Source organism: Rana temporaria, chromosome 8 (assembly GCF_905171775.1).
Source record: "Rana temporaria chromosome 8, aRanTem1.1, whole genome shotgun sequence".
In the NCBI taxonomy this organism is placed as follows: Eukaryota; Metazoa; Chordata; class Amphibia; order Anura; family Ranidae; genus Rana; species Rana temporaria.
Window position 1 is genome coordinate 171,738,907 of NC_053496.1, and position 27,441 is coordinate 171,766,347.

At 48.2% G+C, this 27,441-nt stretch overlaps 3 protein-coding genes across 5 annotated transcripts; 2 read left to right on the forward strand and 1 right to left on the reverse strand.

The window, feature by feature from the left end:
- Positions 1-771: 771 nt before the first annotated feature.
- Positions 772-9,316, reverse strand: LOC120909354 (zinc finger protein with KRAB and SCAN domains 3-like). Of its 3 annotated transcripts, none has more exons than XM_040321105.1 (6): positions 9,172-9,316; positions 6,439-6,545; positions 5,891-6,067; positions 3,336-3,411; positions 2,661-3,053; positions 772-2,474 (listed from the first exon to the last, which is right to left on the reverse strand). In XM_040321105.1, exons 2-6 carry the CDS (start codon positions 6,529-6,531, stop codon positions 928-930), a joined length of 2,286 nt encoding a protein of 761 aa, XP_040177039.1. In that variant the 5' UTR covers positions 6,532-6,545; positions 9,172-9,316; the 3' UTR covers positions 772-927. The 3 variants fall into 3 exon arrangements, with proteins under 3 accessions (XP_040177039.1, XP_040177040.1, XP_040177041.1); XM_040321106.1 differs by having other exon boundaries at positions 772-2,562; positions 2,809-3,053; positions 9,172-9,314; XM_040321107.1 differs by lacking the exons at positions 3,336-3,411; positions 6,439-6,545; positions 9,172-9,316 and having other exon boundaries at positions 5,891-5,979.
- A 575-nt stretch (positions 9,317-9,891) lies between these two features.
- Positions 9,892-17,282, forward strand: CLP1 (cleavage factor polyribonucleotide kinase subunit 1). Its single transcript, XM_040321173.1, has 3 exons — positions 9,892-9,944; positions 10,449-11,102; positions 15,497-17,282. The coding sequence occupies exons 2-3, from the start codon at positions 10,458-10,460 to the stop codon at positions 16,172-16,174; spliced, it is 1,323 nt and encodes a 440-aa protein (XP_040177107.1). The 5' UTR covers positions 9,892-9,944; positions 10,449-10,457; the 3' UTR covers positions 16,175-17,282.
- Positions 17,283-21,197: 3,915 nt separating this feature from the next.
- LOC120909408 (zinc finger protein 883-like) lies at positions 21,198-27,441 on the forward strand. Its single transcript, XM_040321174.1, has 3 exons — positions 21,198-21,380; positions 21,992-22,066; positions 24,354-27,441. The coding sequence occupies exons 2-3, from the start codon at positions 22,003-22,005 to the stop codon at positions 26,063-26,065; spliced, it is 1,776 nt and encodes a 591-aa protein (XP_040177108.1). The 5' UTR covers positions 21,198-21,380; positions 21,992-22,002; the 3' UTR covers positions 26,066-27,441.

A 27,441-nucleotide genomic window follows, 5' to 3' on the forward strand; every position in this document is an offset into this window, starting at 1 on the left:
CCACTCCACCCGCTGTGCCTACATTTTCCCCACAATATTAACCACCACTCCCTCCTCCTGTAATCTCAGCCAGAATCCCCCCCCCCAATCACCACCGCTGAACACCCCCAACCCTCCCCACCCACTACTATCACCACCCCACCCACTATGCCTACACCCGCCCCACAATATTAACCATCAATCCCTCCTCCTGTGATCTCAATCAGAGTCCCTCCCACCCCCCATCACCAAAGGCTGCACACCCCCAACCCTCTCCATCCACTACTATCACCACCCCACCCACTTTGCCTACATCCACCCCACAATATTACCCACCAAACCTCCTCCTGTATTCTCAGCCAGACCCCCCCCCCCCTACTGCCGCTGCACACCCTCCAACCCTCCCCATCCACTACTATCACCACCCCACCCACTTTGCCTGAACCCGCCCCACAATATTAACCACCAATCCCTCCTCCTGTAATCTCATCCAGAATCCCCCAACCCTCCCCATCCACTACTATCACCACCCCACCCACTTTGCCTACATCCGTCCCACAAAATGAACCACCAATCCCTCCTGTAATCTCAGTATTACAGGATCTGAGTGTCTGTCTGTAATGGTCTTATAACAATCACACAAGCCCACGTGCATACTGTGGGGCCATTTTGGAGCCAAGCCCCCCACTGGCACATGTTTGTATTAAATCCTAAGACCCCTCAGAGGTAGGACCCCTGCTGGGAAGTGAACTTTGAGATCTTAGAACGATAAGACGGCACCGTGCTCTCCTATATAAAAATAGTGACAATGATTTTATTTATGTATATGTAGAGAAGGGTGATGCCAATGGTTCAAACCATCAACCTCGAGAAGGTCTAAAAATATAACAACCCTTTCAGCATAGAATGTTTCTGATCTGCAGTATGATGCAGATTACTTCCCCATCCCTACTGCAGAACACGAGGAGCCAGTCCATGACTTTGTAGATGCACAGCGAGGGCGCATTTGCTAAAATAACACATTCCACACTCCGAACAAGAGTACGGTTTTCCACCAGGCCTCCTCCTCTGATGCCTAGCCAGGTCAGAGTTGTACCGGTAGCATTTGCCGCAGTCTGGGCACGGATACGGCTTGTCTCCGGTGTGAAACTTCTGGTGCCGGATGAGGTTTGAGCTGCTGATGAAGCTTTTGCCGCACTCAGAGCAGGAATAAGGCTTCTCTCCCGTGTGAACCCTTCTGTGCGTAACAAGGTGCGAGCTGCAGGTGAAGGACTTTCCACACTCCGAACATGAATATGGCTTCTCTCCCGTATGAGTCCTTTGGTGTAGAATGAGGTGGGACTTACTAATAAAGCATTTCCCGCACTCATGGCAAGAAAACGGCTTCTCTCCTGTGTGAATGCGCTGGTGATGGACTAATGCCGACTTCCATGAGGATGATTTTCCGCACTCTGAGCAGAAGAAGGTTTTTCCTTTCTGGAGAATCATCAGACGCTTGCTGAGATTCGCCTGTGGGTCAGTAGGGTTTCTGGAGTACCCAGCTGCAGTCAAATCACCACCTACACCGACACCATAACTAGTATATGGTTCCTCACCAGGGTAGGCTTGATGTGAGGGTTCCTGGTTTGGTGAGATATTAAAACTGTTCCCAAGGGAAGTCAAATTTTTACCAAAATGTTCCAACATAGTCGATTCATCTGACATTTCTGGAGATGTGACCTGTAATTGATTGGTGGATGAGTCTGGGTCTGGTAGATCTTCTTCCTCCTCCTCCTCCTCTTTAATGACAAAAGATATGTATTGAGTATCATCTTCAGGGCTATGAAGACCAAGCTTTCCCGGGTGCCTGTCTTCATGTGAGAATGCATCAATTTGAGATGTATGTTGTGTAGGTGGTCTTGGTTTGGAGACCTCCAAGTGGAGAAGATCTTCTTCACTAGATGTATGTTGTGTACGTAGTCTAGGTTTGGAGACCTCCACATGTAGAAGATCTTCACTGGATGTATGTTGTGTACGTAGACTTGGTTTGGAGACCTCCAAGTGGAGAAGATCTTCACTAGATGTTTGTTGTGTACATGGTCTTGGTTTGGAGACCTCCAAGTGGAGAAGATCTTCTTTACTAGATGTATGTTGTGTACGTAGTCTTGGTTTGGAGACCTCAAGGTGGAGAAGATCTTCACTAGATGTTTGTTGTGTACGTAGTCTTGATTTGGAGACCTCCAAGTGGAGAAGATCTTCTTTACTAGATGTATGTTGTGTACGTAGTCTTGGTTTGGAGACCTCAAGGTGGAGAAGATCTTCACTAGATGTTTGTTGTGTACGTAGTCTTGATTTGGAGACCTCCGAGTGGAGAAGATCTTCACTAGATGTATGTTGTGTACGTAGTCTTGATTTGGAGACCTCCGAGTGGAGAAGATCTTCTTTACTAGATGTATGTTGTGTACGTAGTCTTGGTTTGGAGACCTCAAGGTGGAGAAGATCTTCACTAGATGTTTGTTGTGTACGTAGTCTTGATTTGGAGACCTCCGAGTGGAGAAGATCTTCACTAGATGTATGTTGTGTACGTAGTCTTGGTTTGGAGACCTCCACGTGGAAAAGATCTTCTTCACTAGATGTATGTTGTGTACATGGTTTAGGTTTGGAGACCTCCACGTGGAAAAGATCTTCTTCACTAGATGTATGTTGTGTACGTGATCTTAGTTTGGAGACCTCCAAGTGGAGAAGATCTTCACTAGGTGTTTGTTGTGTACATAGTTTTGGTTTGGAGACCCCCAAGTGGAATAGATCTTCACTAGATGTATGTTGTGTATATGGTTTAGGTTTGGAGACCTCCAAGTGGAGAAGATCTTCACTAGATGTATGTTGTGTATGTGGAATTCGTTTGGAGACCTCCATGTGGAGAAGATCTTCTTCATTTGACAAGGACTCCTCTTTGACAAGAACTGATGTGGAGATGTCAGGCTCTGGTAGATGAGACCCTGCAGATAAGTCATGCCTAAAGGACATATGGTCATCATCACCATGGAAATTAGATGCCACCTTGGTGCAGTTGGGTGGATCGTCATGAGTCACATCTGGTAAATAAAAAAAAGGGACATGTTTATTAGGTCTATGGATTTGGCCCCTATGTAGAAACACCAGTACTCAAAGCTAAGGAGAACACAAAGGGGAAGAGAGGGCAATATAATATGGACCGGGACCTACTTCCTACCCAATACAGAGAGGGAGCAATATAGTTAAACACATGGACATGGTCCTTTCATGCCAGAAAAAGAAAAGTCAACACGACAGTAAGGACCTATTTCTTAGAGTTGTGCCCCTAATAAGAGATGAGCAGCCGGTAAACCTCAACTTACCACGCAACCGTATAGATGGAGATTCTTCAAGGTTTGTGTAGTCATATAGAGTTGTTTTTCCCAAATGCTTCCACACCTGTAGAAAGGGGAGAGTTCTCAGTGACACCAATGCCTTTTTGTTCTTTACAGGTCACTGTAGTCACGCTACTAAGTCTGTGGGTATTGACCTTAAGTTGTAGGTATTTATTTAACCATTTCAGCCCCGGACCATTTTGCTGGCCAAAGACCAGAGCACCTTTTGCGACTCCGCACTGCGTCGCTTTAACTGACAATTGCGCGGTCGTGCGACGTGGCTCCCAAACAAAATTGGCGTCCTTTTTTTCCCACAAATAGAGCTTTCTTTTGGTGGTATTTGATCACCTCTGCGTTTTAATTTTTTTGCGCTATCAACAAAAATAGAGCGACAATTTTGAAAAAAAAAAGCAATATTTTTTTACATTTTGCTATAATAAATATCCACCAAAAAAATATATAAAAAAAAGTTTTTTTTCCTCAGTTTAGGCCGATACGTATTCTTCTACATATTTTTGGTAAAAAAAAATAGCAATAAGCGTTTATTGATCGGTTTGCGCAAAAGTTATAGCGTCTACAAAATAAGGGATAGTTTTATGGCATTTTTATTAATATTTTTTTACTAGTAATGGCAGCGATCAGCGATTTTTATCGTGACTGCGACATTATGGCGGACACTTCTGGCGCTATTTTGGGACCATTCACATTTATACAGCGATCAGTTCTATAAAAATGCACTGATTACTGTGTAAATGTGACTGTCAGTGAAAGGGTTAACCTGTAGGGGGGTGCTGAAGGGGTTAAGTGTGACCTAGGGATGTGTTCTAACTGTGGGGGGATGGGCTACGTGTGACACAACACTGATCACCGCTCCTGGTCACAGGGAGCTGTGATCAGTGTCCTGTCACTAGGAAGAATGGGGAAATGCTTGTTTACAACTGCATTTCCCCGTTCTTCCTCTCCGTGAGACGATCGCGGGTATCCCCGCGGACATCGAGTCCACGGGACCCGCAGTCGGACTCACGGAGCTCCCGAGCCCACAATGCCGCATCTTAAAGGAGTCGTACAGGTGCGTCTATCTGCCCAGCCGTGCTATTGTGACGATGTATATCGTCGTGCACTGGTCCTTATATGCTTGTATGCATCGCACAGTAGCCCATTATGTGACACTTACCTGCAGGAGAAGCCTGCGATGTCCCCGTCTTCCTCGCTACTAGCGAGTGGCCATTCTTCACCCCTCTCCCTTCTGGGGCCGCGGACTCCAGCACTGTGACTGGCCGGAGTCGTGTGATGTTGCGCGACTTCAGGACATGACCCCAGATAGAAACGGCACAGCGCGCCCATTCTAACTCCGGCGCATGCGCAAATGCAAATATCTCCTAGACCGTGCAGGTGTGCGAGATATTTCAAGCACCTACAGGTAAGCCTTAAAGGGTTAGTAAAGGAATTTTTTTTTTCCCTTTAAAATAACAAACATGTTATACTTACCTCCACTGTGCAGTTCCTTTTGCACAGAGTGGCCCCGATCCGTCTTCTGGGGTCCCTCGGCAGCTGTCTCTGGTCCTCCCCGCAAGTACTGACCACAGTCATGCGAGAGAGCTTGCATGGTGGTGAGTAATTGCGGGCACGCTCCTGTGATACAGCGAGTGGCCATATTGTATCACTCGGCCCCGCCCCTCGTCGCGCCGCGTCACTGGATGTGATTGACAGCAGCGCCAACCAATGGCTGCGCCGCTCTCAATCCATCCTCTCTAGCCAATCAGCGGCCAGGCTGAGCGGCGAAGAGGATCTCGGGATCGAGCGCGGGACTTTCGAGGGGTCAGGTAAGTATAACGGGGGCTTTACTTTACAACTACTTTACAACCTGTAGGCTAAAGTGGTTGTAAAGGGTTTGCAACCACTTTAAGTGGTTAAAGGTTGAGTTAAAAAAAAAAACTTCAACTTCCAGCCACTAAAAACGTTCTCCAGTTGTGGGATGTCTGTACCGGGTCTTACTTTGCCTTTTATGATAAAATCTTACGTGGCGAAGATTGAATCAGAAGGCCTAACCCCAAGACGATTGAGAGCACCCAAAGCTCTAAAGTGGACAAGGATGGAGCCATCATAAATGGTTCCCACCTTGGAGTGTTCCAACTACTCTTGTTGCATTCCCCATACTTCAGATTGCAATGGTGGGAGCCCCTCGCTATGGGTAGTCCCAGAGACTCAAGTGCCAAACGTCAACAACCCACCACTGATAAAGTTTGCCTAATATAAAAAACTGGTGGTTTTACATTTCCACCAACAGTAACGTAAATTCTGGTTGGAAGGACCTTTTAGCTTCACCGAGGACAAATACGGGCCCATCACCTAACACTAGTGATCAGTAACACTAGAACTTTAACCAGTGGGCTGTCCTATTTAATCTGACAATAATTCCTGGAGCTGTCCTTCTGAGAACCTGGACTGGGCCGGACTGGGCCAGGTAGGTGACTCTACCATAGATCTATTGACGGGAAATTAGGACTTGTGGATGAGCTGTTCATTGTTCAGGCAGCACTCACCTCTCCGGTCAGTATGTGAATGACCTGGTTGGTGAGTTCCAGAATTTTCTTGTCATTCTTCTCCTGCTTCATAACAAGAGGTGAAGGATTCAGAGTATGGCTCCAGCTCCTGTTCAATACCCCGGGGACACGGGAAGTGACACCATCATCAGACGTCCTCTTCATTACTTCATAGTCCTGGAAGTTGAAAGGAAAGGGAATAGATTTTGCCATCAAGAACACAAGAGCCAATGTGACCTCCCAGAATCCTCCTCACCCCTCCAGTCAGGTCTGTGTTTTATTAATAGAGATAAGAGTGATGTCATGTGACCTCCCAGAATTCTCCTCACCTCTCCGGTCAGGTCTGTGTTTTATTAATAGAGATAAGTGTGATGTCATGTGACCTCCCAGAATCCTCCTCACTTCTCCGGTCAGCTCTGTGTTTTATTATTAGAGATAAGAGTGATGTCATGTGACCTCCCAGAATCCTCCTCACCTCTCAGGTCAGGTCTGTGTTTTATTATTAGAGATAAGAGTGATGTCATGTGACCTCCCAGAATCCTCCTCACCTCTCCAGTCAGCAGGTAGATGGTCTCAAGGGTGAGATTTAGTATTATCTGGGTGACGTTAGGTTTGTCCTCCTTCATTCTTGGGGCATCCATTCGGCAACCTGAAACTGGCAAGCACAAGATTTTTATTGCGCAAATAAAAAAAATGTCAAAACAACGATATACGGGTTACAATAATTGACTCGTAAAAGTGTTTACTTGTTATGCAAACTTCAGATTTTGAAAGCATTCTGTTGGGTAGATAAGAAAAGTCTCAAAACTGTGACCAAAGTTAAATAATGCCCTTACTATAGGTGTAGGCCATTTATGTACCTCATGAATCATGACTGGAAAACACCCAGGGCGTTGCTAAGGTCGTTGCCAAGAGAAGCCTATCTATTACTGTTCACCTCCACCACCACAGGAGGGAGCTCTTTCTGTGATTCAGTCCCCTTCACATGCGTTTTCTCTCCCCTGATGCAAAGTTCTGAGCTCAGCATTTGAAAGCTCGCTCCTGTGACTGTGGATGTGAACAGCAATGGCTAGGAGCGTCTTAGCAACGTCCTAGCAACAAGGAAGGACAGGATGATGCCATCTCTGGGACTATTCCAGTCAGGCTTTATGAGGTCCTACACCTTTAGCAAGGGCATTATTCAACTTTAGTCAGCCATGCACAGTTTGTTTTAATCTTCAGACACCCCTTATCTACATAGGCAGTTTTTTGGTGAACTAACCCTTTAAAGAGCCTAAGGAACGTACGACGCTCAAGATTTGGCCCGGTGTTGTCACAACACCTACGCTCTGCCTCGTGTCCAACTATAGCAGGGATCTCCAAACTTTCTAAACAAAGGGCAAGTGTACTGTTCTTCAGACTTTAGTGGGGGTTGGACTGTGGCCATTGGGGGTAGAAAATGTCCTGGCATCAGTAGGAGTACACAATGGCCATCGGTGGTGTCGGCGAGAGGAACCGTGCTCCATAATTGATATCATTGGGCCCCATTGTTAGTGTCATTGGGAGGAATTTTGGCCCCACTGTTGGTGTCACTGGGAGTAACCGTGCCCCATCGTTGATGTCATTGGGCCCCATTGTGGGTGTCACAGGGAGGAATCGTGGCCCCATTGTTGGTGTCACTGGATGGCATCGTGGCCCCATTGTTGGTGTCACTAGGAGGAATTTGGCCCCATTGTTGATATCACTGGGAAGAATAGTGGCCCCATCATTGATATCACTGGGAGGAATCATGGCCCTATTGATGGCATCACTGGGAGGGAGTCATGGCCCCATTGTTGGTGTCACTGGGAGGAATCGTGGCCCCATTGTTGGTGTCACTGGGAGGAATTTGGCCCCATTGTTGATGTCACTGGGAAGAATAGTGGCCCCATCATTGATATCGCTGGGAGGAATTGTGGCCCCATTGTTGGTGTCACTGGGAGGAATCGTGGCCCCATTGTTGGTGTCACTGGGAGGAATCGTGGCCCCATTGTTGGTGTCACTGGGAGGAATCATGGCCCTATTGTTGGCATTACTGGGAGGAATCATGGCCCTATTGATGGCATCACAGGGAGGGAGTCACAGCCCCATTGTTGGTGTCACTGGGAGGAATTGTGCCTCATTGTTGGTGTCAGTGGGAGTAATAGTGGCCCCATTGATGGCGTCAGTGGGAGGAATCGTGGCCCCATTGATGGTGACACTGGGAGGAATCATGGCCCCATTTTTGGTGTCACTGGGAGGAATTGTGCCTCATTGTTGGTGTCACTGGGAGTAATAGTGGCCCCATTGTTGGTGTCACTGGGAGTAATAGTGGCCCCATTGTTGGTGTCACTTGGAGGAATTGTGGCCCCATTGTTGGTGTCAGTGGGAGGAATCGTGGCCCCATTGTTGGCGTCACTGGGAGGAATTGTGGCCCCATTGTTGGCATCACTGGGAGGAATCGTACCCTATTGTTGGTGTCACTGGAAGGAACAGTGGCCCCATTGTTGTGTCACTGGGAACTATAGTGGCCCCATTGATGGTGTCACTGGGAGTAATAATAGCCCAATTTTTGGTGTCACTGGGAGGAATTGTGGCCCCATTGTTGGTGTCACTGGGAGGAATCGTGGCCCCATTGTTGGCATCACTGGGAGGAATCGTGGCCCCATTGTTGGTGTCACTGGGAGGGAGTCATGGCCCCATTGTTGGCATCACTGGGAGGAATCGTGGCCCCATTGTTGGTGTCAGTGGGAGGAATCATAGCCCCATTGTTGGTGTCAGTGGATGGTAGGGTTTAACACTTTAGTGGCACACAGTCCATTTTTTTGTTTGTTTTAGCACACACTATAGGATTGTAACAGATCTGGGATACCTTTGGGCGCTCCAAAGAGAATAGTAATGCAGCCCACATATTGACCCCTCACCCTCCTGTCAGGCCCTGTTCTGAGCCACATTCCTGTCTGAATATTATGTCCGGGTTTCAGGTGAACTAAAACCTGGACACATGATTCAAACCCGAACTGTCAGGGTGAATCCCGGACAGGTGGCAACCCTAGTGGATGTCCAAGGGCCAGATAAAAGCAAGCAAAGGGCAGCATCCGGCCCCCGGGCCGCAGTTTGGGGACCACTGACCTATAGCATAACACGAATCAACGGCAGCTGACCATGCAGCTAAAGAAAGACATTTGTTTTCATGACGGTTGAGTTAATGAATTAACCTCACATCTGTACATAACAATACATATAATAATAATGGCAGTAATAACAGCAGCACTGAAAATTACCTCTCCCACACTCACTCCAGCATCACAAATCCTTCACATCAGCTCAGCTCCAGACACTCAGAGGATTAAGGGAGTCTGTGTTGTGGACTACGACAAAATGGCTGCCGTTTTGCTATACCTTTAACTCATCCACCTCAAAATACAATGAAATAAACTGCAAATTAAAGAGAAAACGTCTACTTGTCTATTGAAATGATTTAAGCGATGTCTTGACGCCGAATACCCCTTTCAGGGAAGCGATCGGACTACAACAAAATGGCCGCGGCTCTTCTAAATTGCGGACACTTTAATCTAAATAATGCTTGAGTATTGAAATTATTTCAGCCTAACCCTTTCAGGAAAACGAATGGACTACAACAAAATGGCTGCCATTTTGCTACACCTTTAACTCACCTACTTCAAAATACGATAAAATTAACAAAACATTAAAAAGGAAAGTGCAGCTTGCCTATTAAAATGATTTCACCGATATTTTAACACCGAATACCCCTTCAATAGAGCGACCGGACTACAACAAAATGGCCGGCGCTCTTCCAAATTGCGGACACTTTAATTGTATCCTGTTGCGGGAGTCTCGGTTATCTTTTCTCTTACGTGCTAGTGTAAAAAAAAAAAAAAAAAATATGTCTGTGGGAGAAGTGGAGGACGTAACTGAAAGCGGCCAAAAAGTAAGCTGGTCTACAACAAAATGGCCGCGGCTATTTTCAGGTTGTGACCTCCGGAAGAGCTTCTGAGCCGCGTGTGACTTCCGGTCGTACTGTTTAACGCTGCTGGTGAGTTTGTTGGTGTGAATGGGGTACTTTGTCTGGCTGGGGAGGGCAGCTAGGGTTGTACTGTGCTCCTGGCTGGGCCTAGTCAGGTGTAGCTGTTGCCCATAGCAACCATGCAGTGACACTGGGTGAGAGAGCTGACCAGTTGCTATGGGTAACACCGCCGTGTTACAATGACCAAGCGTCGTGTTGCCACAGCAGGTGGAAATGTTTTTTTGGCGTGACGATTAGCGGTGCTTTTTGCATCTGAGCGCAATGGACGCGTCAAGAAACGAGGGAGGTTATAGTGGTGAATTGAATTGATTGGCTTCCTGCATCCAGAGTCTTCTGGTTTGTAGACGCAGATTCCACCTACCAGGGATGGCGTGGTGCATTAGTTTGGTTGGGCGGGACTAAGGATAACCGTAGGGCAATCGAAACCGGTCGGTAGATTGACTTTTGAGTTGGGTTTGTTTATGTTTGTAGTCTTTATCTCATTGACTTTCATCTCGCCCGTTCATATTTCAGGTGGCCACCATGTCAGAAGATGTCCTCAGCGGGACCTCGGAGGCCAGCAGTCCCTGGCCGTCCTCTACCCCCAGCGTCCCCTCCACCAAATTTGAGCTGGAAAGGGAGACGGAGCTGCGGCTGGAGGTGGAAGGCTCGGCCCCCGTGCAGTTGGAACTGATGTCGGGCCTCGCCGAGGTGTTCGGCACAGAGCTGGTGAAGAATAAGAAGTACACGTTCCCGCCGGGGAGCCGAGCCGCCGTCTTCACCTGGCACGGGTGCACCGTTCAGCTGTTCGGGAGCCCGGACACGGCTTACGTCTCCAAGGATACCCCCATGCTGCTCTACCTCAACACCCACGTGGCCCTGGAGCAGATGAGGGTGCAAGCGGAGCGGGAAGGAGAGCGCGGGCCCCGGGTGCTGGTGGCCGGGCCATCTGACGTGGGTAAATCGACGCTTTGCCGACTGCTCTTAAACTACGCGGTGAGGATCGGCCGGCGCCCAGCCATGGTGGAACTAGATGTCGGGCAGGGCTCGGTGTCAGTCCCGGGGACGGTCGGGGCTCTGTGTGTGGAACGGCCAGCTGACGTGGAAGAAGGGTTCTCGACTCAGGCTCCGCTTATTTATCACTTTGGCTCCACTACGCCGGGGACTAACATCAAGCTCTACAACAAGGTGAGGAAGCACTTTTTATAACTCCTCCATTGATTGCTTGGTGGTCAATTGGCTACGTATCATTGGTCTTAGGTTTCATCTTGCTGTAGATTTAGAGTCCACCAATAATCTTTTGGTGGTCCGACCTCAGGGTCCATCCACAGGACAGTTATGTTGGCTAATTATAATGGTATAGACTAGGGTTGTCCCGATACTAGTATCGGTATCGGGACCGATTCCGAGTATTTGCGGGACTACTTGTACTCCCGCAAATACCCCCGATACCGAAATAGAATACTTAATCCCCCCCGTCGCCGTTACGCCGCATACCCGCTACCGCCGACTGGGTAATACGGGCGGGGAACATTACAGCTTTCATTTGAATAGCTGTAATGATTCGCGCCGTGTATAGACACTCCCCCTTGCTCGGGTGAACTGTCCAATCCCGAGCGAGGGGGAGTGTCTATGCGCGAATCATTACAGCTATTCAAAGCTGTAATGTTCCCTGGGATGCAGGTAAGGGGGACATGGCTGGATATGGGGGGGGGGGGAGAGATGGCTGGATATGGGGGGGGGGGGGAGGAGAGATGGCTGGATATGGGGGGGGGGAGAGATGGCTGGATATGGGGGGAGACATGACTGTATATGGGGGACATGACTGTATATGGGGGACATGGCTGGATATGGGGGGGGACATGGCTGCATATGGAGGGGGACATGGCTGGATATGGGGGGGGACATGGCTGCATATGGAGGGGGACATGGCTGGATATGGGGGGGACATGGCTGGATATGGGGGGGGACATGGCTGGATATGGAGGGGGACATGGCTGGATATGTGGGGGGACATGGCTGCATCTGGGGGGGACATGGCTGCATTTGGGGACACATTTAAAAAAAAGTATCGGTATTCGGTATCGGCAAGTACTTGAAAAAAAGTATCGGTATTTGTACTCGGTCCTAAAAAAGTGGTATCGGGACAACTCTAGTATAGACCTGTTGGAGCATTGACCGGTAAGATCTTTTCCTGGGATGGATAGTAAATATCTATGGTGGCCATGCTTGGTAAGATCTTGAAAGATTTGAGGGCCCAGTGGAATAAAATGGCCCCATTTGTGGGTTGATGCTGGTGGCTTTACCACTGGTTGGTGAAACCTTTCTACTCGAGATCACAAGCTCTGCTATTAGAAGATGCCATTTGATGGTGGCTTCTGCAGGAGTTGGGCAGTAGAGTGTTCAGGAGGAGACCTCATCACCGATGTCCTTGCTAAGTGGAAAAAAATGGCTCTATTTGTGGGTTGATGCTGGTGGCTTCATCAGTGGTGAGTGGAATCTTGCTACTCAAGATCCCAATCTCTGCCATTAGAAGATGGCATTTGGTGGTGGCATCTGCAGGAGCTTGGCAGTAGGGTATTCGGGAAGATTCCTCATCACTGTAGTCCTTGCTGAGCGAAATAATATGGCTCCATTTGTGGGTTGATGCTGGTGGCTTCACCACTTGTTGGTGAAGTCTTTCTACTCAAGATACCAAGCTCTGCCATTAGATTTGAGGGCCCGGTGGAATAACATGGCTCTATTTGCGGGTTAATGCTGGTGGCTTCATCAGTGGTGGGTGGAATCTTGCTACTCAAGATCCCAAGCTCTGCCATTAAAAGATGGCATTTGCAGGAGCTGGGCAGTAGGGTATTCCGGAAGATTCCTCATCACCGTAGTCCTTGCTGAGTGGAATAATATGGCTCCATTTGTGGGTTGATGCTGGTGGCTTCACCACTTGTTGGTGAAGTCTTTCTACTCAAGATCCCAAGCTCTGCCATTAGAATGGGCCATTTGTAAGGATGAGCTCCGGGGTGTTCACACAGCCCACGTGCAGAGCCCGCTTGGAAGTCGGCGCAGTGCCATGCGCCGACTTCCTGGCGGGCTCTGCCCGTGGGCTGTGTGAACACGCTAGAGCTTGTGCTTAGCAATTTGGTGGTGGCATCTACAGGAGCTGGTCAGTAGGGTGTTTAGAAAGCGATCTCATCATAGATTTCCTTACTGAGTGGAATCAAATGGCTCCATTTTGGGTCAGTGCTGGTGGCTGCATCACTCATAAGTAATTTTTCCATTCAAGAACCCAGCTCTGCTAATTAGAAGATGCCCTTTGGTGGTGGCATCTGCAGGATCTAGGCAGTAGAGTGTTCAGGAGACCTCATCATTGATGTCCTTGCTGAGAGGAATACAATGGCTCTATTTGTGGGTCGATGCTGGGGGCTTCTCCAGAATTTCCTTTTGGAAGCCCTCTTTTTACTTCCTGTATTTTGTTTATGCCTTATCAAATTCAGAGGAGCACTCCAGGAGGTTGATTGGTTAGACAACCCATTCCCGGAGATGGTGTGTGTAATACAAGATACATGAATGGGGAACTTGGTACTGTTAATTAGTTCTATCCCCGTCTGTCTCCGACTATAGTGGATGAGCTTGATATACCTCCCTTTGTGTGATTTTTTTCTCTGTTGGCTTCTCCAGTGGTTGGTGAAGTCTTTCTACTCGAGATCCCAAGCTCTGCCATTAGAAGATACCATTTGGTGGTGGCATCTGCAGGAGCTTGGCAGTAGGGTTTTCAGGAAGAGACTTCATCATAGATGCCCTTGATAGATCCAAAGCTAGGTATAGATATCACAGTCTGGTTCTACAATGACCTGAAGATGTTCTAAAACTGTAATTTGAGTACTTCCCTCAGGGTTTGACAATTTTGCTTGGAATCTAGGAGCCAGCTAAAAAAGTTAGGAGCCAGAAACTAACCCCGTCCCGCCGAGCTCGCGCGCAGAAGTTACCGCATATGAAAACGGTGTTCAAACCACACGTGAGGTTTCGCCGCGATTGGTAGAGCGAGAGAAATAATTCTAGCCCTAGACCTCCTCTGTAACTCAAAACATGCAACCTGTAGAATTTTTTATTTATTTTTTTAAACGTCGCCTATGGAGATTTTAACGGGTAAAAGTTTGTCGCCATTCCACGAGCGGACACAATTTTGAAGTGTGACATGTTGGGTATCAATTTACTCGGCGTAACATTATCTTTCATAATATAAAAAAAAATTGGGCTAACTTTACTGTATTATTTTTTTAATTAAGAAAAGTGTATTTTTTTCCCAAAAAAGTGCGCTTGTAAGACGACCGCTGTGCAAAAGGGTGTGACAAAGTATTGCAACGACCAACATTTTATTCTCTAGGGTAGGGATATGTAATTAGCGGACCTCCAGCTGTTGCAAAACTACAAGTCCCATCATGCTTCTGCCTCTGGGTGTTATGCTTGTGACTGTCAGTCTTGCTATGCCTCATGGGATTTGTAGTTCTGCAACATCTGGAGGTCCGCTAATTGCAGATCCCCGCTCTAGGGTGTTAGAATAAAAAAAATATATAATGTTTGGGGGCTCTAATTAGAGGGAAGGAGATGGCATTGAAAACAAAGGGGAAACCTTTATTAGGATTGCTGGTTTATTTGTCATGCCAACGGCCACCACAAGATGGCGCCAGATCACAGAAGGCAGCAAAGGCCTGCAGAAGGCCGCAAAGTGGCGGGGGAGGTGGGGGCGCATGGAGACACAGGATGGGGTATTCTGTGTCTCCGTGCGCCCCCACGATCACGTCGGGCCACGCCGGCCGGTAATTGAGGCCGTGGCCTTCTGCGGGCCCATGCTTCCTTCCACCGGGCGCCAGGTCGCTAATTCTAGTCGCAATTGCGACCGGGCGCCCGGATTTTGTCGAACCCTGACTTACCTACACAGGTAATTGAGTGGTGGGGGTTTGTTAGGGACTTTAACGAAGCCATGACCTGGTAAGGTCACGTATTTCCAACCCTGGGGGCTTTGAATGAAACCATGGCCCATGAGGTGATGTGTTTCCATCCCTATTGAATTCGAGAGGAGGAGAGCAAGGGGGATGGGACTTTATGAAGCACGTGGTAGCAAATAATCAATTGGTGGACATATGGGAAATTTATTATAACAGTAATACATATAATACTGGTATCAATGGTAAACAAGGTAATAGCAATGAACATGGTAATAACATTGGTATCTCATGGTAAAACCGCAATAAATATTCCAAAGTTGCTACCACATGCTTCATATAAAGTCCCACCCCCCTTGCTCTCCTCCTCTTACTTGCCTACACAATCCAAAGAACTTAGTATTACATCCCAAGGTAGTATCCAATCAGGTAGGCCCTTTTACCACATTGGTAAGTCTAATGGTATTGTTGGGTCTAAAGAAAATTGAACCATGTATGGCCGGTTTTCAATGGGATGGGTAGTTGCTTGTCTATACAAAACTGTAGTATAAGTTCTCAGTTCACTTACTATAGATCTGTTCTTTCTGCTCAATGTATTTGTTATATATTTGACTTCTAACCACCATTTTGCTTCTCCTTCCACAGCTGACCTCCCGCCTGGCTCAGGTCTTCAACCTGCGATGTGACTCCAATCGTCGAGCTGCAGTCAGCGGCTGCATCATTAATACTTGCGGTTGGGTCAAAGGCGGCGGCTATCAAGCCATAATACACGCCGCTTCTGCTTTTGAAGTGGACGTCGTGATCGTGCTGGACCAAGAACGTCTGTACAACGACCTCCACCGAGACCTCCCGCACTTTGTCCATACCATTCTGCTCCCTAAATCTGGCGGAGCTTCAGAGAGGTCCAAGGAGTGCCGGAGGGAGTCTAGAGATCAGCGGGTGCGGGAGTACTTCTACGGCCCTCGGGGTTCTCTCTACCCTCACGCCTTCGAGGTGAAGTTCTCCGAGGTCAAAGTCTACAAAGTCGGAGCTCCCTCAATCCCTGATTCCTGCCTTCCCCTGGGCATGTCGCAGGAGGATAATCAGCTGAAACTGGTGCCGGTGACACCGGGCAGAGACATGGCTCACCATCTGCTCAGCGTGGTGCCCCTCGAGGGTGGACTACCAGATGAAAGCATCGAGGAGAAAAACGTGGCAGGGTTCATAGTCAGTACTGGTGTGGACATTGAAAGGCAAACTCTGACGGTGCTTTCCCCGGCACCCCGACCTCTGCCCAAATGTGTCCTGCTCATTATGGACATCAGATTCATGGACCTTAAATAAGCTTCAGAAGAGACGCATTTCTTCGGTTGACGTTTCGAAAAGAAATCTTGAGTTGCTTACAATTTTAAGAAGCCGTATTTTATATTTTGCTTTTTTCACAGCGCCAAAATTGTTGTAGGGCTTGTTCAGTTGCCCATTTTGTCCCCCCCCCCGTCTTTTTTAAAGATTTATAAAATAAGTGGGGGTAGATAGACACCGAAAATAGCAAGTAAATGGATCTGACATTGAAGTGCCACGTTACGGGCCATTAGTCCAGATTTGATTCCAGTGTAGCATCAAGTAGATGAAAGTTTCAAGGGTCAATACCCACCCTCTTTATCAGAGTTTAACCAAATGTGGCGATAATGGACTGGTTAAAGCATGACCGCTTTATTTGGTTACTCCCTGTTGATGGGGGTGAGTATTGGCCCCTGAAACGCGTTGGGACGTTCATAGAAGTCTTCTACTTGATCCTGCATTGGAATATATTTATATCTTGAGTAATAACCTGTGGTGTGGTGCTTCAATGTCAGAAGCTTTTAGTTCCATTGCAAACCAAGGAAACTGTGGAGATCTTTTGGCATGTAGGACCTTCCATCAAAGAATCCAGACCCCCATTGGAAGCGACGCTATTAGAAAAAATGCAAATAAAATCCAGTTCTATGCGTCCCTTCAAGTTTCAACCTTGTGTAAGGTTTATTGGGTTTATCAGAGGGTGTGATGGATGTCGTTTCTTGACATGTGCTCTAGAGGGATCCTAGGGTTCCATGGAACCCTGCTTGAGCTTGCGGGCTCTAGAGGAACCCTGCCTACTTGTCCTAAGCCTGCGACCTACTTGTAAAGGCAGCATGAGGATTACAGCCCCGGAGCTTGCCACTTTAAAAACAAGTTACTGTTTCCATATTTCTATTCTCACGGGTTCCCCTCAGAAGAGCAATTGGGCTCGTTAAAATGAATCGGTTGACTTTCTTCCATGCCCAGTCAACTGGATGTTGAGTTGGTCACCAGCAAAGCAAGCCAACATTGTTTCTCTATCCACGTTTGATGGGTCCTCTAGTTCATGTTGCTTTTTGCCACCAGATTGCCCAAATATTGGTTTTAATCAATAAAGTTGGGTTTTTATTTTCAAGATCTCTTGTGTCTTTACTGCATTGGTGAAGTGTCTTTAACTGTAGGATTAGTTTGCTAAGCACTTGACTGCCTTGTGTTCTAAACCTTATTCCCTTCTGAATCTGCCTCCGAAACACAATAACCTTTAGAGAATTGGCAAAGGTGGCACTGCACGTCTTTAGGACTAAGGGCCTCCACCAGAGTTCACGTCGTTCAGTAGAAACCCAAAAAAACGGAGGAGGGGGCAACAAAAAACAAAGCCTTACCTGACTGTGACTGGCATTCAAAAACAGAGGAGGTTGGAAAATAGCCATTCTACTGCACAACATGATTGAAAAAGACTTAAGCCCCGACTGACTTTTTCCATCGGAAATTCCGACCGTGTGTATGCCCCATCGGAGTAATTCCATCGGAAATTCCGATGAATTCCATCGGAGTTTACATAGAGAACATGTTCTCTTTTCCTCCGATGTGAATTTGGTCGGACAAAGGTCCGATCGTGTGTACGGGGCATCCATTCTGATATCCATTCTGAAACCACCTAATTTCTAGAGTTATACACAATCTGTTACTGAGGCCAAGCTCAGAACCATAGCACCTCACTACAGAATCTGCAGGACCTTGGAAGAACGGCACTGGGTTAGCCAGGGAAAAAGGACACATGGGACCTGTGCCCTGTAGATATTGATAAGCATGCCTAAAAGTTAACCTATGGCCACTTTAAAGCTCAAATTATCCTTCCTGTTACTGTAATGCAGTCAGGTGTCACACTGTATACAAGCCTTTCTCAACCGTCTAGCTGAGAAGAACACTTATGCCGCGTACACACGATCGGAAATTCCGACAAGAAATCTGTGGGTTTTTTTTTTCGATGGAATTTCGGCTCAGACTTGTGTTGCATACACACGGTCACGAATCTTGTCTGAAATTCCGACCGTCAAGAGTGCGGTGACGTACAACATTACAACGAGCCAAGAAAAATTAAGTGTAATGATTCCGAGCATGCGTCAAATTGATTCAGAGCATGCATGTTTTTTTTGTGCGTTGGAATTGCATACAGACGATCGGAATTTCCGACAAGAACTTTTCCCGTCGGAAAATTTGAGAACCAGCTCTCAAATTTTTGCTGTCAGAAATTCCGACAGAAAAAGTCAGATGGAGCCTACACGCGGTCGGAATTTCCGACCAAAAGCTCACATCGAACTTTTCGTGTCGGAAATTTCTGATCGTGTGTACGCGGCATTAGAATATATTTTAGGTCTCGGAGAAAACCTCGGAAAAAAATGCAGGAACCATCAAATGGGAGGTCAATCAGTCACAGCTCAAGGAATCTCTATTAACCTATAGAGCAGCCATTCTCAACCAGGGTTCTATGGAGCCCTAGGGTCCCTTTAGAGCAGGGGTCTCCAAACATTCTAATAAAAGGGCCACTTTACTATCACCCCAAATTTAGGGGGCTGGACAGAGGCCAGTGGGAGAAGAAAGTGCTCTGGCGTCAGTGGGAGAAAACATTGCCCAATCATTGGTGTGAGTAGGAGGAATAGTGCCCCATTGTCAGTGACAGGAACTATGCCTCACTGTTGCTTACAGTGGGGGGCAATAATGCCCCAAAGGCCAGAGTAAAGCATGCAAAGGGCCGCAGTTTGGGGATCACTGCTCTAGAGCATGGCTTCTCAACCAGTTTCCTGGAATCCTAGGGTTCCTCCAAAGGTTGGCGGGGGTTCGTTCCCGTGGTTTTCAATTGATGGTGCCTTCATAGTTCCAGGTCCATTGTCACTTGGCAGAAACAGTAGCATGACACCAACGATCTTTTAAGCTGACTGTAATGCCGCGTACTTCGGGTTGTAGGCGGCAGCTGTCCTCAGAGAAAGTCGGCTCTGTAAGGGGAAGACAGGGGAACAAAACGGGAAGCGCCACCTAAGTGCAATATGTTGGTCACAATTTATTGGGTTAAAAAGGAAATGCACTTACAAACATGTATAAAAAACGGGCTCATCTGTGTGCTGTAATCACAGTGCGGTCCGGTCTCGGGTGCATCCAGGCTCACGGGTAGGCAGAAGAGTGTAGAAATTCATCCTGTAGTAATCAGGAAGCCAGCGTGGAACACAGACGATGACGTCACAGGAAGCGGAACCAGAGAGAGCACCAGAGGAAGGACAGTATGAGGAAAACCACTGAGAATCTAGGCTACGCTGAAGCGAAGCTATCCCCTGCCTAGCACGACCTACAATCTGACCTACACCTATGTGACCACAGCATGATATCGCACAAAAGATACAGGACCAGATCGGCAACCCAAGGAAACCGACCCACATCACCTCAGAGCGGGATCCAATGATATTTCCACGACCCGCAGCGCAATGTAAGGGACATTCTTCACACTGATCACCAACGTAAGGGGACATTCTTCCCACTGACCACCAACGTAAGGGGACATTCTTCCCACTGACCACCAACGTAAGGGGACATTCTTCCCGCTGACCACCAACGTAAGGGGACATAATTCCCGCTGACCACCAATGTAAGGGGACAATCTCACGGCTAACCACCAATGTAAGGGGACATTCTTCCCGCTGACCACCAATATAAGGGGAAATTCTTCCCACTGACCACCGATGTAAGGGGCATTCTTCCCGCTGAATCTGAACTGAATCAAAGGCATCCCTCCATGTTCAGAGGTGTGCACCACAATGTCTTCCTCAAAGTTGTGACCGAACGGTTTGTGGTTCCTTCCCCAATGCCTACCCGCTGGATCCAGTGAGCGTCTCATGCATTGGCCAGAGGGTCTCTGGTGTTGCTGTAGGTGGGGGTCAGGGTCCTGCTGACTCGTGTTGGGCCCTCGTGACTACCTGACACCCCAACAATGTTTAGGAGGCACAAGCAAACCCTTCAAGGCTATTTTGATTGCATGCGGTAGCGAAAGAAAGGGGTAGATCTAGTAGTGAAGTTGTCGGGTGTAGGACAATTGACCATGCGTGATGAGGGGGTCATGGTGGCGGAACTGGGAACAGAAGGAGGTCAGAGGTCAGGAAACCTATGACAAGGGTGGGAGGTCATTCATCAGTAAGGATGAGCTCCGGCGTGTTCGCACAGTCCACGTGCAGAGCCCGCCAGGAAGTCTGCACGGCGCTGCGCTAATCACAGGCAGGGAGACATAATCCCGATGCTCGACTGCAGAGATCGGGAAATGTCTCCCTGCCTGTGATTAGCGCCGCAACGACTTCTTGGCGGGCTCTACACGTGGACTGTGCGAACACGCAGGAGCTCAAACTTTTTCATCAGCATGGGGTTGATCCAAAAACGATGACGGTTGGAGGCAGCAGAGGGGGTTCAGTGCCACGGCACAGGGTGGGGGTTGGGTTTCCACTAAGGATTAGCTCTGGCGTGTTCGCATAGAACACGTGCAGAGCCTGCCAGGAAGTGTGCGCTGCGCTAATAACAGCCAGGGAGACATTTCACAATCTCTGCAGCCGTCGCCGAGCATCGGGACAATGTCTCCCTGGCTGTGATTACCGCAGCGCCGTGCTCACTTCCTGGCAGGCTCTGCACGTGTTCTATGCGAACACGACGGAGCTTATCCTTAGTTACCACCTAGCTGGTAAAAAAAATAGACTTGTTCCCAATGTTTGTAATAGGAAATGTATTTTTTTTTTTTTTGTCCTCGGAAGAGGTGACAACCCTAAATATGTGGGACTTGTGTGTTTACTGCTTATTGTGCAGCTACACAAGCTAATAAAATGATGACTATGTGTATATATAGGATGAAAGGCAGCATGTTCAGGTCTCTCCGCCCAGGCAGGGTCAGAATGTCGGGGAAAAGCTTCATTGTACAATTTAAGTCACATCCTACCATAATTCCACTCTCTATTGTCCACTCTGCGTTCCAGCGCACTTCCGCATTCTGCGTTCCAGCGCACTTCCGCATTCTGCGTTCCACGCCTCTTTATTGCTCCTTCCTGTCCAGCCCACCCACAGGATGTCGCAGCAGCGCTTGTCAGGCAGAGCCAGGCTGAAACGCACGGGGGAAGGAAATGCTTTATTAGCAACTTCCGGCCAAGACAGAGAGCGGAGAACGCTGCAAGAGAAGAGGGCGGTGTGTGTGGAGGGCTGATAGCGGGTGAGATTTCCTCCTCTGGGTGCTGCCCGTTATAGGTGGAGCTGGCCGGTGTCTCACCTACAGGTTCCCTTTGTTAGCGGAGACTGAGGACTCCTCACTTTGAAGTCTATGGAGGGGGGCGCAGTACAGCGGGGCGGCCAGTAGAGGCCGCTGTACATTAGTCAATGCAAGGGGGCGCTCAAACTCGACTCTCATTGTTATTATTATTATAATAAATATTTTTTTTTAAGAGGGTAATTATAAAAATTCGTAAAATTATTATTTTATTTACTTTTAGCATTGGTATAATAATGATAATTAATTTATACATATTGGAGAAAAAAATATCCCAGAGAGAAATGTTGACGATAATGATTGATTTATATATTATAATAAATGCCATTATTTAATGGCCATTTTTTTTATTGATTATGTTAAAAACTATATTTTGAGTGATATTATTATGCAATAAAAAAAATATTTCTCTTGGAAAAATTAATGTTGTGAGGTTAGGAATGAAGAGCGGGTGTTGTAGGTGGTGGGGGAGTAATCGATTGGGGTGGGGGAGGGGGGGGCGGAGTTATTATAAATCCTGTGTATGTGATGACGTTTCCTCCATTCTCTGATCCTAGGTCGAGCTGTGATGTCACAGAGCTGTGTAGAAGGATACGAGGATGGTACGATGGAGAATCGGCTCCAGTCTTCAGGTAAGAGGAGCGGGCATGGTGATCTGGGCTTTATATAAAGGAGATGAGGTGGTCCGGGATAAAGGAGATGAGGTGGCCCGGGATAAAGGAGATGAGGTGGTTCGGGATAAAGGAGATGAGGGGGTCCGGGATAAAGGAGATGAGGTGGTCCGGGATGAAGGAGACGAGGTGGTCCGGGATAAAGGAGATGACGAGGTCCAGGATAAAGGCGATGACGAGGTCCGGGATAAAGGAGATGATGTGGTCCGGGATAAAGGAGAGGATGTGGCCCGGGATAAAGGAGATGAGGGGGTCCGGGATAAAGAAGATGAGGGGGTCCGGGATAAAGGAGATGAGGTGGCCCGGGATAAGGGAGATGAGGTGGTCCGGGATAAAGGAGAGGATGTGGCCCGGGATAAAGGAGATGAGGGGGTCCGGGATAAAGAAGATGAGGGGGTCCGGGATAAAGGAGATGAGGTGGCCCGGGATAAGGGAGATGAGGTGGTCCGGGATAAAGGAGAGGATGTGGCCCGGGATAAAGGAGATGAGGGGGTCCGGGATAAAGAAGATGAGGGGGTCCGGGATAAAGGAGATGAGGTGGCCCGGGATAAGGGAGATGAGGTGGTCCGGGATAAAGGAGAGGATGTGGTCCGGGATAAAGGAGAGGATGTGGCCCGGGATAAAGGAGATGAGGGGGTCCGGGATAAAGGAGATGAGGGGGTCCGGGATAAAGGAGATGAGGGGGTCCGGGATAAAGGAGATGAGGGGGTCCGGGATAAAGGAGATGAGGGGGTCCGGGATAAAGGAGAGGATGTGGCCCGGGATAAAGGAGATGAGGGGGTCCGGGATAAAGAAGATGAGGGGGTCCGGGATAAAGGAGATGAGGTGGCCCGGGATAAGGGAGATGAGGTGGTCCGGGATAAAGGAGAGGATGTGGCCCGGGATAAAGGAGATGAGGGGGTCCGGGATAAAGAAGATGAGGGGGTCCGGGATAAAGGAGATGAGGTGGCCCGGGATAAGGGAGATGAGGTGGTCCGGGATAAAGGAGAGGATGTGGCCCGGGATAAAGGAGATGAGGGGGTCCGGGATAAAGAAGATGAGGGGGTCCGGGATAAAGGAGATGAGGTGGCCCGGGATAAGGGAGATGAGGTGGTCCGGGATAAAGGAGAGGATGTGGTCCGGGATAAAGGAGAGGATGTGGCCCGGGATAAAGGAGATGAGGGGGTCCGGGATAAAGGAGATGAGGGGGTCCGGGATAAAGGAGATGAGGGGGTCCGGGATAAAGGAGATGAGGGGGTCCGGGATAAAGAAGATGAGGGGGTCCGGGATAAAGGAGATGAGGGGGTCCGGGATAAAGGAGATGAGGGGGTCCGGGATAAAGGAGATGAGGGGGTCCGGGATAAAGGAGATGAGGGGGTCCGGGATAAAGGCGATGATGGGGTCCGGGATAAAGGAGGCGCCATCTGGTGGTGAGCCGTTGGTATTACAAGTTAAGCATTACAAGTTAAACAGCAATTCTAATGTAATTTTTCACTATTTTCACTGCCATCATCTTCCCTCTAATTAGAACCCCCAAACATTATATATATTTTTTATCCTAACACCCTAGAGTATAAAATGGCGATCGTTGCAATACTTTGTGTCACGCCGTATTTGCGCAGCGGTCTTACAAGCGCACTTTTTTTAGGAAAAAATTACACTTTTTTAAATTAAAAAATAAGACAACAGTAAAGTTATCCCCATTTTTTTTTTTATATTATGAAAGATAATGTTACGCCGAGTAAATTGATACCCAACATGTCACGCTTCAAAATTATGTCTGCTCGTGGAATGGCGACAAACTTTTACCCTTTAAAATCTCCATAGGCAACGTTTAAAAAATTCTACAGGTTGCATGTTTTGAGTTACAGAGGAGGTCTAGGGCTAGAATTATTGCTCTCGCTCTAACGATCGCGGCGATACCTCACATGTGTGGTTTGAACACCGTTTACATATGCGGGCGCTGCTCACGTATGTGTTCGCTTCTGCGTGCAAGCTCGTTGGGACGGCGCGTTTTCTGGCTCCTAACTTTTTTAGCTCGCTCCTAGATTCCAAGCAAATTTGTCAAACCCTGTTTTAAGATTCCGTGAGACAATTTTAATAAGGGAATCTAAATTTCCCCATCACCAGGGGAGGTGATCTATTAAGTAAAGCCGTCACTATCCTTGTGTTAACCCTTTCGTAATATTCATCAGCGGAAGTGTGAATATTGTATGATATCCAGTTTTTTGTCTCCATCCTCTCACCATCATGGCTTTCCTCCCAACAGATCTATTGTCTGGAAAACCCAACTCTGATGATCCTCCATCGCCGGATTGGAAGAATGAAGATGAGAAAGTTATTATCCGCCCCACATGTGACAGGATTCCCACGCCAGACAGGACAGAGACCTCGTGTGAAGATGTCCCTGTTAGGACTTTATCCTCCGATCATCCTACGGACCTCCATACTGCAGAAGATGGTGAGGAAAACTCAACTCCTGTTAAGGAGGAAGAAGATCCCCCGTTTCCTGACCGTTCATCAGATCCTGCAGAGACTACCTGCATTAAAGAAGAACCTGCCTGGTGTCGAGGAGAACATTTCCCACACAATGACCTTGATACAACCACTGATTCACAATGTGTGGCCAATCATGTTAAAGCAGAAACTCCGGCACCTAAAGAAGAAGATGTCGTCACACAGATGGACGTTTCTCCACCCATGTCTTTGACGTCTTCTGATATCAAGGAGGAACCATTCTGGGCTGAAGCAGAAGAGCTTCTTTCCCCACCTGAGGCTTCTATGCCAATGGATTCACCTTCTGATCTTAAGGAGGAGTCGGACTTGAGCGAGGAAGAAACACTCGATGAAGAGTCAAAATATACGCCGGATACGGAAGAGCAGATGTATAGCGGTGAGCAGTATTTGAACTCCGGGGATGGTGCATACATTTGCTCCGAGTGTGGCCTGTCTTTTTCCAACGTCTCAGAATTTGATGACCACCACCAGGCCACCCACCCCGAAGAGCAGCCTCATTTCTGCTCAGAGTGCGGGAAGAGCTTTACCAGCAAAGCCAACCTCCTCAAACACCAGACTATCCACAGCGGAGAGGAGCTGTTTACCTGCGGCGAGTGCGGGCGGCGCTTCCCTGACAGTGACCAGCTTGCCAAACACGAGCAGACTCACACAGGGAGCAAGCCGTACGCCTGCGCTGAGTGCGGAAAATGCTTCTCTTACCAGCGTGGCCTAATGAGGCACCGCAAGATCCACACAGGCGTGAAGCCTTATTCCTGCACCGAATGCCGGAAGTCATTCATCACCAGGGCGGAACTCATCATCCACCAGCGTAGTCACACCGGGGAGAAGCCATATCCGTGCTCGGAGTGCGGAAGGTGCTTCTCCCAGTTCGCCAACCTCTCCCAACATCTAAAGCGTCACACAGGTCAGCGGCCGTTCGTGTGCCACAAGTGTGGGAAGGCCTTTACCCAGAACGCTCACCTGCTCAGCCACCAAAAGACTCATGGCCCAGAGAAGCCATACCCTTGCCACGAGTGCGGGAAGGGCTTCACCACCAAGACGTATTTGGTGGAGCATCAACGCAGCCACAGGGGTGAGAACCCATATTGCGAGATCTGCAGGAAGTACTTCGTTAGCACCTACTACCTCGCCGTCCATCGGCGCATTCACACGGGCGAGAAGCCGTTCATGTGCTCAATCTGCCTAAAGGGCTGTTACACCAAGGCCAACCTGGAGGCCCACCAGCGGATCCACACCAGGGAGAGACGCTTCACCTGCCGGACTTGCGGCATCTACTACGAGTCGAAATTTAAATTGGTCCACCACCAGAAGAGCCACAAAGTCCCTCTACCGCCTCCGTCACCGCCACTGGCCGCATCTTTGATATCATCCTCATCGTTGCCAACAGCGTCATTGCCACCATCATCTCCGGGACCTTTGTCGTCATTAGCAAACTGTGACTATGTAAAGCACACCATAGTATGATCCCAAATTAAAGACTGAGCTTGGCACAGATACACATTGGAAGTCCTCCTTCAAGGACCTACCTTGTGGGAGCATGCTAGTTATGATTGTCTTTGGCAGTTTCTAGAGGCAACATGCTAACTATAAGGAAAGCCTTAAGGTAAATGCAAGTGTTGCACCTAAGAGAGCAGCCACTTACCTTAACTATGAGGGGGGCCCAATCTGTCCTTCACTTTCAGTTATGTGTTTGAAGTTGACCTGGTTGGGAGGAGCCTGAGGACCAACCAGTGAGAAAGCAGCAGAAGTCCAAGGCAAAGCTACCATTTACCTCAATGTCGTACTGGAAGCACCCAGTGATCGGCTGGTGGCTGCCACAATGTTTGGTTCTCCAGAAGCAAGGGGATTGATGACCAGCCCAACTTCAGCACTTTCGGTATCAGCAGGCTAAGGGGCAGGATTACCGCGTGAGATTTGGTGGTCACAGGCCAGTGCTGCAACTTTAGTGTAGGTGAGATCTACATGAGGGGCAACTTGCCGAAGATCAGGTGGTAACCCGAACATGACCAACGGTTGTGATGGTGGCACACAACCAACCGAACTTTGGGAAACCGCTTAGCGCAAAGGGTAGACTTCCTCAGGGAACTGACATGTCTAGGAATGGACTTCCTCAGGGAACTGACATCTATAGCTATGTAACACTTGAGATCTAGTGATGTCACTAAGCCACACTCTTGAGATCTAGTGATGTCACCAAGGAGCACTCTTGAGATCTAGTGATGTCACTAAGCCACACTCTTGAGATCTAGTGATGTCACCAAGGAGCACTCTTGAGATCTAGTGATGTCACCAAGGAGCACTCTTGAGATCTAGTGATGTCACCAAGGAGCACTCTTGAGATCTAGTGATGTCACCAAGGAGCACTCTTGAGATCTAGTGATGTCACCAAGGAGCACTCTTGAGATCTAGTGATGTCACCAAGGAGCACTCTTGAGATCTAGTGATGTCACCAAGGAGCACTCTTGAAATCTAGTGATGTCACTACGCCACACTCTTGAGATCTAGTGATGTCAACAAGGAGCACTCTTGAGATCTAGTGATGTCAACAAGGAGCACTCTTGAGATCTAGTGATGTCAACAAGGAGCACTCTTGAGATCACCCCCTCAACAACTCTTGGCATCCTGATTCCTTGGGTTTAAAAAGAACTCTGATAACCCCAACATGTATGGGAAATGGCCACATTCCATGATCCTCTTACCACTATGGACACTGTATGACCCTTTCTGTGAAAGGAGAAAATGCATTAAGCCTCTAATAATTAGATACATGTGCAAAGATTTAAACATTTGCAAAGATGTGTGGATGTTCCTCTCCAAATAAAAAAAGTCACCTCCCATGA